The following is a 20,192-nucleotide window of genomic DNA, read 5'->3' on the forward strand; positions in this document are numbered from 1 at the left end:
AGCTTGATTAAATTATCTTCTACAAAATTAATTACTACATTTTAATGTTCTGGTACTTGATTTTTCCATCAATGTGTGAAAATTGCATATGGAGTTGCATTGTGCCTAATGTCCACAATAGTTGATTCATTTTGCTGAGGATATCTGAGTGGCATTTTCAACAAATGTGTAGGACCAGAAAGCCTGTGAATATTACATAAAAATATGAACATTTACATTTCCTTAAAATGGCAATATCGAATGCATTATATGTTGGTTTCAAAAGCTTAATATACTGTTGGCTTCAGCTTGAAAGGTTAGAGAGTTCAGATATTGGATCATAGAATCCCTATAGAGCAGAAAAAGTGCATTCAGCCCTCTGAAGACCATCCTCCCACACTATCTCCATAATCCTGCATTTACAACTGCTAATCCACCTAGACTGCATATCCCTAGATATTATGAGGCATTGACAATATGCCTAACCTACACATTGAGACACAATAGGAGGAAACCAGAACACTCAGTGGAAATCCATGAAGTCATAGAGATATAGAGCACAGAGACCCTTCGATCCATCTTGTCCATGCCGATCAGACATCCTAATCTAATTTAGTTCTGTTTGCCAGCACTTGGTCCATATCCCTCTAAACCCTTGCTCTTCATTTAACCATTTAAAAGGCATCTAGATGGATATTTGTACCAGCCTCCACCACATCCTCAGGCAACTCATTCCATACACGCACCAGTCTCTGCGTGAAAAAGTTGCCCATTAGGTCCCTTTAATATCTTTCTCCTCTCACCTTAAACTCCACGGAAAAGATCTTGTCTATTTATCCTATCCATGCCTCTCATGATTTTATAAAACTCTAATAAGGTCATCCCTCTGCCTCCAATGCTCCAGGAAAAACAGCCCCAGCCAATTCAACCTATAGCTCAAATCCTCCAACCCTGGCAACGTCCTTGTAAGTCCTTTCTGAACCCTTTCAAGTTTCACAACATCTTTCCGATAGGAAGGAGACCAGAATTGCACACAATATTACAACAGTGGCCTAACCAATGCCCTGTACAGCTGCAACATGACCTCCCAATTCCTATATTTAATGCTCTGACCAATAAAGGAAAGCATACCAAACACCTTCTTCACTGTCCTATCTCCCTGTGACTCCACTTTCAAGGAGCTATGAATCTGCACTCCAAGGTCTCTTTGTTCAGCAACACTCCCCAAGACCTTACCATTAAGTGTATAAGTCCTGCTCTGATTTGCTTTCCCAAAATGCAGCACCTCACATTTATCTGAATTAAACATCATCTGCCACTCCTCAGCCCATTGGCCATCTGATCACGATCCTGTTGTCCTTTGAGGTAATCTTCTTCGCTGTCCACTGCACCTCCAATTTTGGAGTCATCTGCAAACTTACTAAGTATACCTCTTATGCTCACATCCAAATTATTTATATAAATGACGAAACGTAGTGGACCCAGCACCAATCCTTGAGGCACTCCACTGGTCACAGGCCTCCAGTCTGAAAAGCAACCCTCCACCACAAGTCATGGGGAGAATGTAGAAACTCCACACAGATGGTCACCCAAGGCTGGAAGCAAACCCAGGTCCCCAGCACTGTGAGGCAGTCGTGCTGACTGCTAAGCCACTGTGCTGCCCACATTGGGTCATTGCTATATTACATCTGTCACATATTTCTGCAACCTAAGTTATGCATATTACAGAAAAAAGTCAATTTATCAATATTTTATCATTATTTATATGTAAGTTCTCTTGACTGAGTAGAAAACCTTTCAACTGTGATTAACTACTTCCAGACAATGTCAATTTATGTTACCACTGTTTATTGGCACACTTAATTAATGGCAAAGCATACATAAAATACATCTGTATAATGACACAAAGACTCATTTCTAATTTTCACATATTGTGCTGAACATTTATGTGAATGAAATAGTTTCTGCTCTAAATTATCTTTTAGGCCTCTTACAAAAAGCTTACATAAATACACAAGCAAAAGGTGGACCAGCAAAGGTTCCAGCAAAACCTGAATATAAACGATAATCACTACCAGATTTCCATGATAGCAATTGTTCAAACTTAGGAACAATTCAAAGAAACCACAAACATGTCACACTAAAATTCCCACAAAATATAATGGGTTGCATGGCTTATAATACCAAGTGGGTTTTTAAAGCTTTAAATATGAACTTACTAAATTAAAGTAGAAGTTTTAATATTTTAATACTGCTGACTGCAAACATTTTCAAACAAGAAACGTTCATGTGCAGCATGAAGAAAGGACGGGTCAGAGAGGAAAAGCACAAAATTTTTTTTAATAAAAGTGATATGTTCTGGTTTATTGAGAGGCTTGTGGTGTGGGATTTTCTGATTTACTCTCCTGACTGGACTGGGCTTTGCTGTTCCAGGGACTATTACTTCCCAGTGCAGGAGAGTTATTGAAATCTTCCTCATCATCAATGCCATTTGCTGCATCATATTGTGTATTCTCTAATCGAGTGATTAGTCGCTCGTCCTCATCCCCGAATTCTCCTCCCATCAACGTAGGTTCGCCCACCACCATAACATCCTATAATAGGAACAAATAGTCATGTGGTAAAACATTGCAGAGATTTTGTTTGAATAGCTGTGAATTGGAATATAGGTGTGTCTGGTAAACATATTCCATAACTTTTGATATGATTGATAGTTAAGGTAAACTTTATCTTTCACTTAACCAACAAAACTCAAATCTGTCAACCAACTACCTCTACTTACAATTCAACAAAATTGTACAGCATGTATTAAGCAAGTCACTATTTTGTCAAATGTTAATCGGATACAACAGTTCCTAATCTTTATAAATATAACTTATTTTTAAACACATTTTAACCTGTTTCCTTAGATGCCAAACAAAATTTGATGCAGCATTGCAAGTAAAGGTACTCTGCATTCAGTGACCACTAGATGGTGCATCTGCTCTGTTTATAGCATATTTTAATGCAAGAAAAGAACCATTGAAACAAATGCTGTTCAAATATATAACATGTGCCATTTGCAATTTACCAGGTTTATCACTTAATGGTATATCTTCCATATATCATCACCGTTATATTTTCTTTCTGTGTGTTCATCGCAAATTTTCTAGAGTATCACTAGATAAAATCTGATTAATGGTCTTGCACGTTTCTCATAACATGTGAAACACATAAGTATAATCCTACTGATTACTGCAATTTAATTAATACTTTCAAGTTAAGGCTTGAAAAGAAAACACACAACTTGACAACATTTATGCTTTGTTCAGAAATGTAGATACATAACAATTGTGGAATTAAAGAATATTATATGAAAAGCAATTCAAAGCAAACTTTTGAAAATGAAGGCTTTCAGCTCAAAATTATTTTTCAGTTATTTCTAAAAGGAAGTATAAACAGAGGTGAAATTTCATTTGCATTTCTACATAGAATTGGTTTGAATCTATTTAAACAAACTTCAAACTTGACTGCACCTGATAAATTACTTTTTTACAATATATTTTTGGTATAAAATAGCCTATTTTATATGTTGTCAGGGTAACATTGCTTTACTTAACAGGACTCTTTCTTTATTTATTTATCTAGCTCATATTCTGATGTATTTGAATTAGAGCTAGGGTAAACATTTTCCAATTTTTAAAATCTAAGTGTAGTCTTGAGAAGTCAGTGTAATTATTTCAAATTCAAAAGATATCATCAACCTGTTTCCAATAACCTGTTTCCATTAGAAATATTCTTTAGCTAGCTACATTTTTGAGATCTCATCATTAATATCAATTTGAATATCGTTCATTCAAGCATAAAGTCTGTTACATTTACTTAAAATCATCAAACATAATTCCCAGAGGAAGTTCTGTCTTTATAAAGGAAAGTCCAAATTACATCCTATCTGTAGAAAAGAAAAGAATCACAAAAAAAAACATTTGTTCCAAGCAACAAACCTTTGTGTTTAACCCTTAAATTTTGCATTAAGATGAATCCACTTGCCTGAGATTCAGAGATTAATTATTTTAGAAATGTGGGAAACAAAGCAACACACAGAACTGCAAACAATTGTAATCTATTTCAATCCTTTGTGTAATAACAAAAAAAAAGTACTGGAAGAATTTAGCACGTCAGACAGCATCTGTGGAACAAGACAAATCTAACCTTAGAAGTAGATTGATCTTTTCAAGACACTTGACCTGAACTGTAACATTGAGCTGAATTTTCCAGTCCTGAATTATGTGGGAGTCAGTTCAGAGAATATGACAAGATTTTTTAAAAAGTAGTCTCTTACATGGATAGAAACAAGTCCAGTTTTCCAAAGATTTAATGGTGAGATGAGTATCTCACTGCTAGTGGTAAGAGGCTGCTTTACATGCAGTTACATCCCTCATTATTATCTTTTCCCATCTTCTCAATATTGAGTTTGTTATTCTTCAATGCGACAAAGCGAAATTAGGTGATTACAGTTCCTAACATGAATATCGGGTGAGGTACACAGTAGCTCCAGCTTGCTCCTCCAAAACTCTATCTTGGGCAGTAATTCCAACAACTCAGGGCATGCTCAATGGACAACCTGTAGCCCTGTCCACAGACACTGGCATCGGACATGCACCAGCCTCACCACATCATCATGACACGCCTCTGACTTACTTTACAATTATTCACTTTAATGCTGCACTTTGGAACACACTAACATTTTTCATTCTTATGGCTGTTGCTTTGTGCACAGGATCAGGCACATATCACATTCTTTCTTAGTGCTTATTCACTTCATAAATGCTCACAGCATCTTTGCCTTGCCTTGTCTTTTTACACATTTTTTACTCTTTTTACACATTGCCACCTCATTCAGAGCATACAGGCTCACAGTAATTCTTTAGTGCAGACAACAACAATATCAACATCCCTGGATATATCCTGTCCCACTGACAGGACAGACCAACCAGAGGTGGCAGAACAGTTGGGAGCTGCCCTTGGAGTCCTCAACATTGACTCCAGACTTCATGGCATCAGGTTAAAGACAAACAAGGAAACCTCCTACTGATTACAATGTACTACTCTCCTCAGTTGATGAATAGTACTCCATCATGTTGAACACACCTGGAAGAAGCATTGCTGTTGGCAAGGATGTAAAATATACAAGAACGGGGGGGGGGGATTTCGATCCACCACAAAGAGTGGCTCAGTAGCAGTACTAAAGGACATAGCTGCTAGACTGGGTCTTTGGCAAGTGAGGAAACCAATAAGATGAAAAAACATACCTGATCTCATCCTTACTAATCTGCTAGCTGCATATGCATCTGTCTATGACAGTATCGGTAAGAGTGATATTGTACTGCCCTGTGAAGATGAAATCCTGCCTTCACATTGAGAATACCCTTCATTGTGTTGTGTGGCACTCTCATCGTCCTAAATGGATAAACTCTGAACAGATTTGGCAAATCTAGACTGGGCATCCACGAGGTGCTGTGGATCATCAACAGCAGAATTGTACTCCAACACAATCTGCAACATTATGGTCTGGCTTATCCCCAACTCAACCATTACCATCAAGCAGTGCCGGAGGGCATGCCAGGAGCAGGAGCAGGCATACTTAAAAATGAGGTGTCAAACCTGGTGAAGCCACCAAACAGGACTGTGCGCCAGACAGCATAAGCAGCAAGTGATAGACAGAACAAAGTGATACCACAACTAATAGATCAGAGCCAAGCTCTGCAGTCCTGCTACATCCAGTCATGAATATGGTAGACAATTAAGCAATTCACCGATGGAGGAGACTCCACAACAATCCCCATCATCAATGGTGGAAGAGCCCAGCATGTCAGTGCAAAATGTAAGGCTGATTCACATCAATCTTCAGCCAGAAGAGCTAAGTGAATGATCCATCTCGGCTTCTTCCAAAGGTCTCCAGAATTTCAGATGTCAGTCAATTCACTTCTCTTTATGTGATATCAAGAAGCAGTTGGAGGCACTGGATACTGCAAGGCTGTAGGCCGCTCCCCTAGCTTATCCAGTACAGTTACAACACTCGCATCTATAAAACAATGTGTAAAATTGCCCAGGTGTGTTTTATACACAAAAAGCTGAGCAAATTGAAGCTAGCCATTTAACTGCCCTTGATCATCAGTAAAGTGATGGAAGATGTTATCAACAGTGCTATCAAACACCACTTGCTCAGCGACAACCTGCTCACTGACAGCCAATTTTGGTTCCACCAGGACAACATCAGCTCCCAACTTCATTAAGCCTTGAGTGAATGTGAACAAAACAGCTCAATTCCAGAGGTGTGGTGAGGTGAGAGTGACAGCTCTTTACAGGCCACATTTAATCAAGATAGCATCAATGGGAATCAGATGGCAAATTCTACAGTGGTTACAGTCATACCTGGCACGTAGGCAGATGGTTGTGATTGTTGGAAGTCAGTCACCTCAGCTTCAGGACATCACAACAGGAATTCCTTGAGTTACTGTCCTCAACCTAATCATCTTTAGCTGCTTTATCAATTACCTTACCTCCATCATAAGGTCAGAAGTGGGGATAATAAATGATGATTGCATAATGTTCAATACCATTCATGACTCCTCAGATATTGAAGCAGTCCATGTTCAAATGCAACAAGATCTGGACACTTTCCTAACTTGAGTTGACAGTGGAAAGTAACATTCATGCCAGAAATACCAGGCAATGATCCTCTCCAATAAGACACAGTCAAACCACCATCCCTTGACATTCAATGGTGCTATCTTCACTGAATATGCCGTGGAGTCACCATTGACCAGAAACTCAACTGGACTCATTATATAAATACAGTAGCTAGAAGAGCAGATCAGAGGCTAGGAATACTGTGGTGAGTAATTCACCTCTTGACTCGCCATAGCCTGTCCATCATCGACAAGGCATAAGTCAAGAGTGTGAAGGATGAGTGCAAGTCTAACATCAGTCCAGAAACTTGACACCATCCAGGATAAAGCAGCCAGCTTGATTGGGATTACATCCACAAGCATAGTCTCCTTCCACCACTGAATTAGCCATTTGGATACAGAACTGGCTCAAAGGTAGAAGATAGAGGGTGGTGGTGGAGGATTATTTTTCAGTCTGTAGGCCTGTGACTAGCAGTGTTCCACAAGGATTGGTGCTGGGTCTACTGCTTTTGGTCATATATGTAAATGATTTGGATGTAAACATAGGAGGTACATTACTAAGTTTGCAGATGACAAACTATTGGTGGTATAGTGTATAGCAAAGATGGACCAATGAGGAGTGACAGATGGAGTTTAATTTACATAAATGTTAGGTGCAGCATTTTTGAAAGGCAAATCAGAGTAGGACTTATACACTTAATGATAAAGTCCTGGGGAGTGTTGCTGAACAAAGAGACCTTGGAATGCAGGTTCATAGTTTCTTGAAAGTGGAGTTGCGGGTAAATAGGATAGTGAAGGTGGCATTTGATATGTTTGCTTTTATTGGTCAATGCATTGAGTATAGGAGTTGGGAGGTCATGGAGTGGCTATACAGGACATTGGTTAGGCCATTTTTGGTTATTGCATGCAATTCTAGTCTCCCTCATTTTGGAAGGTTGATGTGAAACTTGAAATGGCTCAGAAAAGATTTACAAGGATGTTGCCTGGGTTGGAGTGTTTCAGCTATACGGAGAAAATTGAATAGGCTCGGGTTATTTTCCCAGGAGCGTTGGAGGCTGAGGGGTGACCTAATAGAGACTTATACAATCATGAGGGGCATGAATAGGGTGAATAGACAAAGTATTTTCCCTGGAGTGGGGGAGTCCAAAACTAGAGGGCAGAAGTTAGGGTGAGAGGGAAATGATTCAAAAAGGAACTAAAGGCCAACTTTACATGCATAGGGTGGTGTGTGTATAGATAAGCTGCCAAAGTGTTGTAGGTTGGTCTAATTACAATATTTAAAAGGTTTCTGGATGGGTAAATGAATAGGAAAGATTTATAGGATATGGGCCAAAGGCTGAAAAATGTTACTACATTTATTTAGGATATCTGATCGGCATGGACAAGATAGACTGAAAGGTCTTTTTCTGTGCTGTTCATTGCTGTGACTCTATGATGGTCAGAAGCAGCACTGTGTGCTATCTACAAGATGAACCACACAAGTTCACCAAAAATCTTAGACATGACCTTGGAGTGCAGGTTCATAGCTCCTTGAAAGTGGAGTCACAGGTAGATAGGATAGTGAAGAAGGCGTTTGGTATGCTTGCCTTTATTGGTCAGAGTATTGAGTACAGGAGTTGGGAGGTCATGTTGTGGCTGTACAGGACACTGGTTAGGCCACTGTTGGAATATTGCGTGCAATTCTGGTCTCCTTCCTATCGGAAAGATGTTGTGAAACTTGAAAGGGTTCAGAAAAGATTTACACAAGGATGTTGCCAGGGTTGGAGGATTTGAGCTATAGGGAGAAGCTGAACAGGCTGTGGCTGTTTTCCCTGGAGCGTCGGAGGCTGAGGGGTGACCTTATAGAGGTTTACAAAATTATGAGGGGCATGGATAGGATAAATAGGCAAAGTCTTTTCCTTGGGGTCGGGGAGTCCAGAACTAGAGGGCATAAGTTTAGGGTGAGCGGGGAAAGATATAAAAGAGACTAAGGGTCAACTTTTTCACGCAGAAGGTGGTACGTGTATGGAATGATCTGTCAGAGGATGTAGTGGAGGCTGGTACAATTGCAACATTTAAGAGGCATTTGAATGGGTATATGAATAGGAAGGGTTTGGAGGGATATGGGCCGGGTGTTGGCAGGTGGGACTAGATTGGGTTGGGATATCTGGTCGGCATGAAAGGGTTGGACCGAAGGGTCTGTTTCCATGCTGTACATCTCTATGACTCTATGTCCTTCCAAACCTATAGCCGCTTCCATCCAGAAAGATAAGGGCAGTGGATCCATGACTTGCAACTTTCTCTCCAAGCCACTCCTCATCCTGACTTGGAAATATATTGTCGTCCCTTCACTGTTGCTGTGTCAAAATCCTGGAATTGCCTCACTAAGGGCATTACGGGGCTACCTACAGCACATGGACTGTAGCAGTTCAAGAAAGCAGCTCACCATCACCTTCTCAAAGACAACTAGGGACGGAAAAGTGCTGGCCAATCAATGATGCCCATGAGTGACTTAAAAAAAACACAGCTTGTCATGTTGTCAGCAGTGATCAGTTAAGGGGCTGGATATTTTGCTGTACAACTGTTTGCTACATCAAATTCACAATTGAAGCTTGCAAAAGCAGCTTACACGATAAATACTCCAGCCAACAAGTCATGCCCCCAAATTTAAGGAGTTTAGTCCTTGGTCAGGACAAGGATGACTCTTGTTATCCATCATTTGAGGATATCCTTCCAAATCAGTCAGAGGGTGATGAGGCATACTCAGTCCTCCGGGTCTATTCACAAAAGTCAAGCCAAGTTATAAAGGGCCGCTGCTGTAGAAGTGAAGTCGGGAAAATCAATTCTGGGAATTTGGGGTAGCATACTGAGATGCAGAGGAGACAGGCATTGCACAGTCTCCTCTTCAGAGACTTCTATGTCCCAACATATCAAGGCCTTTGCTTAACTGTCATTTGTGTCTGCTGCGAATGGTATTTGCTTACATTACTAAAGCCCGGTTAGGTTTCTGATATTCCCACTTGGAATCCTGATTAATTGATCCAACGAAGTAGGGCTAATTGCCACCATCATTATGGTTTAACAGTGATGTAGGGAAATCAAGGTGGAACAAAAGTACCAGCAAGCCCAGGGCTAATGGAAAGCTCCAGCTGATGCTGAGCAGTCTCCACAGAAACATTTGCAGCTGAAGGTCTCCTGGAGACCTAGAATCAACGACACAGGAAATCAGAGTCCATCATCCTCAATATCATTTCTTCCAAATGAGGGAATAGCATTCCCACCGCAGACCAAGGATGTCCTGAGACACAGCTGCAGAATGTAAATGGCGGATGGCCATCCTATCATGCTGGTGATAGCTGAGTGTAATTTTTATGCAACTGGCTGTTTCCAAGGATCCGCTGAGGTCTTACAATCCTCAACCCACAAATGAATCAAGGGTATTACTGATGCAGTTTGTGACAGATTCTACATTCATCGCCTTTCCCTGAGTTGAGATCAGTGCTGTAACCTGGACAGCAGGCCTTTCCAACATAGCTGGTTTCCACTAGGTGCAGAGCACATTTGGTTATACTGTGTTGCATGTAAAGTGCTGTATCATAATGCAGCTGTTTTAATTAGTTAAACAGAGGAGACAGAGGGTGGTGACAGAGGTTCTGTCCCTGTTGCTCAGAAGGGAGAAGGGGACATGAGCAGAGCATTAATCATTGGGGACTCCATAGTTAGGGGGACAGACTGAAGGTTCTGTGGGAACGAGAGAGACTCACAGTTGCTGTGTTGCCTCGCAGGTACCAGGGTTCGTGATGTTCCTGATTGTGTTTTCGGGATCCTTGACGGGAAGGGGGAGCAGCCCCAAGCCGTGGTCCACATCGGCACTAACAACATAGGTAGGAAAAGGGATGGGTATTTAAGGCAGAAATTCAAGGAGCTAGGGTGGAAGCTTAGTGCTAGAACAAACAGAGTTGTTATGTCTGTTTGTTGCCCATGCCATGTGGTAGCGAGGTGAGGAATAGAGAGAGAGAGGAGTTGAACACGTGGCAGGAGGGATGGTGCAGGAGGGAGGATTTTGGATACCTTGATATTTGGGGCTCATTCTGGGATAGGTGGGACCTCTACAACAGGATGGTCTACACCTGAACCAAAGGAGTACAAATATCCTGGGGGGAAAATTTGCTAATGTTCTTTAGGAGTATTTGAACTAATTCAGCAGGGTGATGGGAACCTAAATTATAGTTCCCCCCTAAATTATAGTTCCCTCGCATTTTAAGTGCGAGCAGCAGCGGAGAAGGAGTGGGAGCAGCGGAGGAAGTCACGTGGACCGGAGGGGCAGCTGGGAAGGAAAGCAGTGACCATATATATCAGCAAGGCGGCTAAACCCGAGACTCTACAACTGTAGTGTCTCCCACCCGCCCTCCTCCTCTAACCTAGTTAATAAGTAGGAAGAGTGGGAGCGACGACCAGGGGACTGCTGGTAATATATCTGGGAAGTGGCTGAACCCGAGACACTACATGTGTTGTGTCTCCCACACACCCCCACCCACCCCCACACCCTCCTCTAACCAAAAATAGGACTCTGGTTTGTTAAGGTAAGGATTTTCTATTTCTTTATCGGTGAATGGTTAAAAATTTACTTTTTATGCTTTATCTATTAATTGGTTCTTAGAAAAAGACTATAGCAGAGATGTATCAGAAAGTATTTCAACTCAAACCTATACGAAGTAATAAAGTAATTAACTAAGCAGAGATGGCTGGGCAGGTGATGTGCTGTAGCTGTATGATGTGGGAGCTGGCTGATCCCATTTTGAATGGCAGTGACTATATCTGCAGCAAGTGTTGGTTGCTGGAAGAACTCCGGATCAGAATTGATGATCTGGAATCTGAGCTTCAAACACTGCGGCACATCCGGGAGGGGGAGAGTTACCTGGACGCTTTGTTTCAGGAGGCAGTCACACCTTGGAGATTAAGTAATTCACATTCAGTTAGTGATCAGGGACATCAGAGTGTGACTGTAAGTGAGGCAGGTAGGGGGAACTTGAGTTCAGGAGTGTAGGAGCCTCAGCCCTTGACCTTGTCCAACAGGTATGAGATTCTTGCTTCCTATACGGATGAGGAAAAGGGCTCTGGACAGGATGAGCCAGCTGACCACGGCACCATGGTGCAGAAGGCCATTCAAGAGGGGGGAGCAAAAAGACAAGTAGTTGTTATCGGGGATTCTATAATTAGGGGGACAGATATATCCTATGCAAGCCGGATCGGGAGTCTCGCATGGTGTGTTGCCTGCCCGGTGCCAGGGTGCGGGACATCTCTGACCGGCTTGAAAGGATATTGGAGCAGGAGGGGGTGTATCCAGTTGTTGTGGTCCACGTTGGGACTAACAACATAGGCAAAGCTAGGGTGGAGGACCTGTTTGGGGATTATCAAGCACTAGGAAGGAAATTGAAGTACAGGTCCTCATAATCTCCAGATTACTGCCTGAGCCACGTGCCAATTGGCATAGGGATAAGAAAATTAGGGAAGTAAACACGTGGCTAAGGGATTGGTGTGGGAAAGAGGGATTCCATTTCATGGGGCATTAGCATCAGATTTGGAACCGGGGGGATCTGTACCGTTGAGACGGTCTCCACCTGAACCGATCTGGTACCAATGTTCTAGCGAAGAGGATAAATAGGGTGGTCAGTAGGACTTTAAACTTCTGAGTTGGGGGGAAGGGAAAGTGAAAGCGACAGGCAGTATGGAGTTAAATGGAAAGATAAGCAGGAGGATAGCATGTATGCAGGTGGATTTAACCTTGAGGCAGATTAGGAATGCAACAAAAAGGAAGGTTAATTTAGGACATCTTATGACTTCCAATATCTCTAATGATAAGAATGTTAGCATTAAGGCACTTTACCTGAATGCTCGTAGCATTCGTAACAAAGTAAATGAACTAACGGCACAGATCATCGTGAATGATTATGATGTGGTAGGCATCACAGAGACATGATTGCAGGGGGTTCAGGACTGGCAGTTAAACATCCAAGGATTTACAACTTATTGAAAAGACAGGGAGATGGGCAGAGGGAGCGGGGTGGCCTTGTAAATTAAATCTAGGCACTGAATGACATAGAGTCGGATGATGTGGAGTCTGTGTGGGTGGAATTGAGGAATCACAAAGGCAAAAAAACCATAATGGGAATTATGTACAGACCTCCTAACAGTGGTCAGGACCAGAGGCACAACATGTACTGGGAAATAGAAAAGGCATGTCAGAAAGGCAAGGTCACAGTGATCATGGGGGACTTCAATATGCAGGTGGACTGGGTAAATAATGTTGCCAGTGGATCCAAAGAAAGGGAATTCTTGGAATGCTTACAGGATGGCTTTTTGGAACAGCTTGTCATGGAGCCACAAGGGAGCAGGCTATTTTGGACCTAGTGCTATGTAATGAACCAGACTTTATAAAAGATCATCCGTGTGAATCTCCGCTGGACATGCTCCAGTGCCAGTATGTCCCTCCTGTGGTGTGGGACCCAAAACTGGACACAGTACTCCAAATGGGGCCTAACCAGAGCTGGGCTGACAGGTGGCAAATGGAGTTTAATGTGGAAAAGTGTGAGGTGATTCACTTTGCAAAGAGCAACAGAAATAAAGAGTACTGGGCTAATGGTAAGATTCTTGGTAGTGTCGATGTGCAGAGAGACCTCGGTGTCCATGTACATAGAGCTCTCAAAGTTGCCACCCAGGTTGATAGGGTTGTAAAGAAGGCATACTGTGTGTTAACTTTTATCAGTCGAGGGATTGAGTTTCAGAGCCACGAGATCATGCTGCAGCTGTACAAAACTCTGATGTAGCCGCATTTGCAGTATTGCGTACAGTTCTGGTCACCATATTATAGGAAGGATGTGGAAGCTTTGGAAAGGGTTCAGAGGAGATTTACTAGGATGTTGCCTGGTATGGAGGGAAGGTATTATGAAGACAGGCTGATGGACTTGAGGCTGTTTTTCTTCGAGAGAACAAGGTTGAGAGGTGACTTAATTGAGACATGCAAGATAATCAGAGGATTAGATAGGGTGGACTGTAGACCATTTTCCTTGGATGGTGATGGATAGTACGAGGGCCATAGCTTTAAACTGAGAGGTGATAGATATAGGACAGAGGTCAGGGGTAGATTCTTTACTCAGAGCGTAGTAGGGGGTGGAACGCACTACTTGCAACAGTAGTTGACTCACTAACTTTAAGGGCATTTAAATGCTCATTGGATAAACATATGGATGAAAATGGAATAGTATAGGATAGATAAGCTTCAGATTGGTTCACAGGTCGGTGCCACATTGAGGGCCAAAGGGCCTGTACTGCGCTGTAATGTTCTGTGTTACCTAAGAATACAACAGGATCTTAATCGACTGGGCCAGTGGGCTGAGGGCTGTTTGATTGAGTTTAATGCAGATAAATGTGAAATTTTGCATTTTAATAAGACAAACCAGGTCAGGACTTACACAGTTAATGGTAGAGCCCTGGGGAGTGTTGTCAAGAAGAAATACCTAGAGGTGTAGGTACACAGTTCCTTGAAAGTGGTGTCACAGGTCAATAGGGTGGTGAAGACAACATTTGGTTTTCTTGCCTTCATCAGTCAGAGCACTGACTACAGGAGCTGTGAATGTCATGTTAAAGCTGTACAAAATAAGTGTAAGGCCACATTTGAAGGCATACAATTCAGGTTGCGCTACTGTAAGAAGGATGTTGTTAAACTGGAAAGAGTGAAAAAAAGATTTACAAGGATGTTAGAGTGGAAAGTTTGAGTTATAAGGAAAGGCTGGATAGGCTGCAACTTCTTTCCTTGGAGTGTAGGAGGCTGAGGGATGAGCTTATGGAGGTTTACAAAATCATGAGGGGTATAGATAAAGTGAATAGCTAAGGTCTTTTCCCAGGTAGGTGAGTCCATAACTAGAGGGCATAGGTTTAAGGTTTGGAGGGAAAAGATTTAAAAGGGACCTGAGGGGAAACGTTTTCACACGGAGGGTGGTTTGTGTATGGAACAAGCTGTCAGAGGAAGTGGTAGAGGCGGGTATGATTACAACATTTAAAAGACATTTGAATAGCTACATGATTAGGAAAGGTTTTGAGGGATATGGGCCAAACACAGGCAAATAGGACTAGTTTAGTTTAGGAAACCTGGTCAGTATGGATTCTATTCCATCAATAGTTTCCCTGTACACTGTACAACATTGTGTAACGATGCCTTACAAGGATGATTAATGGGAGACCAAGGTTACCTCTTGCATCCATGGCTGATGATTCTGTTACATAGCCCCTGAATGAGAATGAGTATAGAAATAATGTATCATATCTGCCACTTGGCCACACTGGAATGGAAGATAGGCTTGTGTAAAGATTTGTAGCTCGGGTGCCGGTTGTTGTAGGCATGGGTACATTTGTCGAGCTGGGAAGTTGACTTGCAGATGTTTCGTACCCTGTCTAGGTGACATCGTCAGTTCTTTGGAACCTCTTGAGAAGCCTTCATGAGTGTGCAGTGGCCTTGTTGTACAGTCAAACAGAGTGTGTTGCACAATTCTTGCATGCAACGCCTTGCACAACTGGAGCAAAACAAAAGGTTGTGATGGATGTTGAAAAGCTGGGAAAGAATAACAGTCTTCTGAGGAGAAGGATGAAGACATGGAACAGATTGATCATCACCTTTAGCATGGTGGAATGTTGCATTGTTGGATGCAACAAGCTTGACAGGACTTAATGGACATCCACTTCAAATTGATGTATGTTGGATGAAGTGATCATTCATTGATCATAAATTTGTTGTTGCACAATAGGCAAGCTGACCCTGTTTAGTCCCAGAAGTAAATGGTTCTTTTGATTTTTTTTTGCTTTTCCTGACATTCAATGAAAATTAATGATTTCAACTGTTTGAAACCTTTCAACATAATGAACAGTTTTTGAACATATTTCACAATAACAAAGTGGTATGCTATGCTGGGGATGGTAGAAGAAGTAGCACTCACTTAGACACGGTTCTAACACAAAATACTACTAAGGACAGGTAGCACTTGAAACTTGATTCTTGACAGTTGATCAGGCAGGTGATGATGTAAAATAGCAAACAATTATCTGACGTGAGATGCTATTTCCAAAGAAGAGTCATCTATGCCAATTGACTTCAAAAGCTGATGTCTTTAGTTTCCAAACAATTATCAGCAAAATTCGTGGCTGGTGAACAATTATCCTGATACACAGCTAGGCTTCAAATGTGGTGCCAGAAATGAGATTAGATTCCCTACAGAATGGAAACAGACCCTTCGTCCACACCGATCCTCCAAAGGATAACCCACCCAGGCCCATTTCCCTAACATTATGGGCAAGTTATCATGGCCGATTCACCTGACCTGCACATCTTTGGATTGTGGGAGGAAACCGGAGCACCTGGAGGAAACCCACACAGACAGCTACCTGAGACTAGAATTGAACCTGGGCCCCTGGCACTGTGAGGTAGAAGTGCTAACCACTGAGCCACTGTGCCACCCAAATCATGTTTCTCTCCTTTGGTGCTGTCAACCCACTAAGTCTATCTTGCATTTACTGTATTTTCATTCAGAATTCCAGCATCTTGTTTTCCTACCAACTCTTTCTGCTTATTTGTATCTTAATTCCCATTATCTTTTTTGACTTGTTCCAGCTCTACTCTGTGCAGTTTATTTTATTCTCTATAGGATTTGAGCATCTCTGACAAAGCTAAAATTTGTTGCCCATCCCTAACTTCCTTGAAAAGATGATGATACTTACTTAGTTGTTATCATTTTTGTATCAAAATGTTATTTTATTTAAAATTATTTCATCATTTTGTATTGTTGCTGTTTACTGTTTCCTTTGGTTTTTAAAATAATTTCAAAGCAAAAAGAGAATCAGAAATCTTATTCACAATATTCCAGTCAAAACTATTAGACAGATCATTCATTCATAATATATAGAAAAACCTGCTATTTAAAATGACAAAGTTAAACAACAGTAAATATTTTTAATTATTCATTCACCGAAGGAGGGTATCGCTGGCTAGACCAGCATTTATTGCCCAGAGGACAATTAAGAGTCAACCATCTTGCTGTAGGTCTGGATCATCCTAAAGGACATAAGTGAACCAGATGCATTTACCAACACCACTCTTAATTCCAGATGTTTACTGAAATCAAATTCCACCACCTGCCATTGCACAATTCGAACCAGGATCCCCAGAACATTAGCTGGGTCCCTGAATTAACAATCCAGTGACAATACCACTAGGCCATTGCCTTCCTGTTAATTAAACTGTATTCTCTTCTACTATTTTTAAAGCAATTTTAAAAATATTTAGACATATTAGCCTCAATATTAACTCCTCCACAAAAGGTGGAAGAGGGTTGAAATTAAAACATCAAAGATGCTATATGTGACCCTGACATACTGCAAGTCTTATGGCATTTGAATGAGTCACCGTGGCGAGGTGAGATATTTCATTAACATATTTAAATAAGGCATCTACAATGTAATTTGGACTCCAATTTCAATATCCCTGCCATTGTGCAAGATTCCCGGCTGGCAATGTGAGGGAGGAGGAAGCTGGCAACTTGAAAAATAAGTGCCTTTTCTCAACAATTCTTACGGGAAAGATGTATGAGTGTTCCCTACAGTTCCTCAAGAAAATGTTTGACCTCTCTTATTTGACATCACCTCTTCCTTAACAAGTTACCAGTCTCGTCTCCTCTGTGATTGAAATCCAATGATTTCAATCCTCTCCACCACATTTCCTCTGCGGTGACGTTGATTCTCCCTCCTGACCCACCTGGCACCATAGTTGACCTTCCCATCTCAGTTCTCAGTGTCCCACTGCCAATGATTTCGCCATCCAGCTACCAGGCAGTCTGTCAGTTGGTTTGGCTGCCATGTGAGAAACAAATCAAAAAAAAAACTGAGGTCCTGCCAGAAAGTTTCTGAAAGGCTCCAATTTCTCCAGCCCTGTTAGATTCTTCCACATTTTCAGGAAACCTTGCACCCTCCCCACTCCCCAGTAAATAACCTTCAGATTCTTTACTGAAAGAATTTAAATCAGGAGCTCAAAGGTGGTGATAGATGAAAAGAAATTTCAAAAATATAGTGAGAATCAAATGGAAAACTGGTAATTAACTCTGAGTGCATAAAGTTATCAAATGGAGAAGGTAGGGACATTTTGTAATTATTGAAATGGGAAATGCTTCAGTATTATAAAACAAAGATAATTTAAAGGATATGGGGATGTTATGTAGATAGTTCTGTTAAAGATTATATCATCTAAATTTTTAGTTTATAGATAACAGGAAAAATTGTTAATCAACAATGATGTGACTGTAATAGTACCAATATAATATTTTTTTAAAATGTTTCCTCGTTTCTCCTTCTATCTTAACACCTTCTCTAGAAAGGTTTCTGGCTTGTAATCCATTCTCATCTATACTTCTGACAGTCAACACATGAGAATTAGGATATTGTAAGAATACAAAGTGTGATTCATCCTTCAGTTTACCATTATTCATTGCAAGCTCATGCCTAGCCTTCTTCATTCAATGCAAGTCCATGAACCCGTATCTGAAATTTGTAAGTCACTAATGAGGGATTATACCATGCATGGCACAGTGCACTGGTATAATGTGGAATGATGGAATGGAATGAATTAATGTAAAATACTGAGAAATTAGTTTATGTATTGTCCAAGGAAAGAAAAGCCCACCCACAAACATAGTACTCAACAAGCAAAAGAAATCAATAATACATAAAACCCTTTAAAATACAAATTGTTTCAGCAAAAAAAATTAACAACAATAAATGGATTCTCATTACTGCATTAATATGAATTTTGAAGGTTAAAATAAAAAAAAAACAAATACACTAACTACTGATCACAGGGCTGGCATGGAGGTGAGGGTATTAGAATGATAGGGTATTAACCTTCTGAACTGCTACAAATGTCTAAGAGTGAAATTCTGCATCTCTGAGAATGATTAACTGCTGAACAAGTTTATTTGTGCAATCCATCAGCTTGTTCCCAAAGTTGGCAAGACGTTCAATCCTCCAGCCACCAGCAATCTAGTGTTTGTTCCACTGCTTGATTACTGTAATTAATTTAGGTAAAGTTTTTTAAAAGAGAGATAACAATGCACATACTAATGTGATAATTTGCATAGGTAATTAAGTCATTAGCAAAAACCTGCTGATTGCCAACAAGCCTTAAATTTACCATCTGTTACCAAAGAGTCTGTCACCTATAAACATATTGGAACCTTACAACAATCTGTGCAGAAAATGTTCCAAATTGCCCAGCTGTTATAATAAACAGAATGTCAGCATGGAGGAAGACAGCCTCTTACTAATTAGCAATACACTGATGAATAAACCTACTCATCTCATTAACAGGGAAAAAAATTAATACATATGGGCAAGCAAGTGCTGCAGCTAATCAGAAAAATATGTAGGGACATCGAGTTACAAAAAGATATGATGTAAACAAAAGATTGTTTTAAAGAATACACGCTGTAAAAATAAACAAGAACATGAAAGGCCTGCTAACCTCAATAATACCCACTAGCACCTGAACCAGTTCATTCACACCAATGTCTGCAAAGGACAATAATACAACCTACAACAGAGACTGATCATGTTATAATTGGATAATGGGGCTACCTACAAAAAAGCAGAAATACTACTTGAAAGGTAATGGAAATTTTGTTTGGAAAATGAAAGTAAATATATTGTAAATTATAAGCAGTAGAAGGAATGATGAACTCCGATCCAGTGGTGCCAGATGCATGGATTTGTAGAGGTGCGAATCTGAGCAGAGGATAGTATAACAAAGGTTTAAGGGATTCTGAGTTCTATACGTAATAGTACTGAATAAAAAAGCAACGAGGTGCTATTGAATCTTTTAGGGCATTGATGAGTGCAACCTTTTACAGCAAGGATCTTAGTCAGGGAAAGAGTCCAGAAAAGATTTTCCAGAATAATACTGACATTCAGAAATGAAAGCTACGATTTTAATTTTGGAATATATTTTCACTGGAAAAGAGATGAAAAACAGAGAAACTGAAAAATATTCCAAGGTAGGTGAAACAGGAAGCCCTTCTTCAAGAAGGGCTTATGCCCGAAACGTCGATTCCCCTGCTCCTTGGATACTGCCTGACTTGCTGCGCTTTTCCAGCAACACATTTTTCAGCTCAGAATACTCCTCATCACCTAACTACCACCTTGATTAATTAGCCCTGAAATTGACAACCCTTTCCAACCTGATTACCTCAACCATCTTTTACTCTACCCATCTTTTACCCAAAAACCTTACCCAAAACTGTCACCCTACCCGCCTGCTCTCCTATCAATATAACCACATTCCATCCCTTACATCTGCCACCTTAACCACTGACCTCATCCACCCCACTCATTCGCAAAATTCATATTAGTCATTTAAAATTATCTTTTGGCAGCCAATGCCCTAGTAAATAGCATTGCTTGTTTACCCCTAACCCTGATTCTGCTTATGATCACTCATCATACAGCAGTCTGCATTTTGAGTGGAAGATA

The 20,192-nt window shown here is 40.8% G+C and overlaps 1 protein-coding gene across 11 annotated transcripts in view; it reads right to left on the bottom strand.

Annotated features, from left to right (window-relative positions):
• Positions 1 to 1,806: 1,806 nt before the first annotated feature.
• Positions 1,807 to 20,192, bottom strand: part of LOC122551847 (LIM domain-binding protein 2) — a 294,021-nt gene continuing 275,635 nt past the window's right edge. For 6 of the 11 annotated variants that reach the window (XM_043694446.2, XM_043694435.2, XM_043694407.2 and 3 more), the window contains one exon: positions 1,807 to 2,573. In XM_043694446.2, the coding sequence (XP_043550381.1) occupies positions 2,343 to 2,573 (231 nt within the window). In that variant the 3' untranslated portion in view covers positions 1,807 to 2,342. The remainder of the gene's footprint in view (positions 2,574 to 20,192) is intronic. The other 5 variants (XM_087986727.1, XM_043694423.2, XM_043694398.2 and 2 more) reach the window with 1 other exon arrangement.

Source organism: Chiloscyllium plagiosum, unplaced genomic scaffold (assembly GCF_037043375.1).
Source record: "Chiloscyllium plagiosum isolate Xiang-an unplaced genomic scaffold, Cpla_swu_hap1 HiC_scaffold_1, whole genome shotgun sequence".
NCBI classification, from domain to species: domain Eukaryota; kingdom Metazoa; phylum Chordata; class Chondrichthyes; order Orectolobiformes; family Hemiscylliidae; genus Chiloscyllium; species Chiloscyllium plagiosum.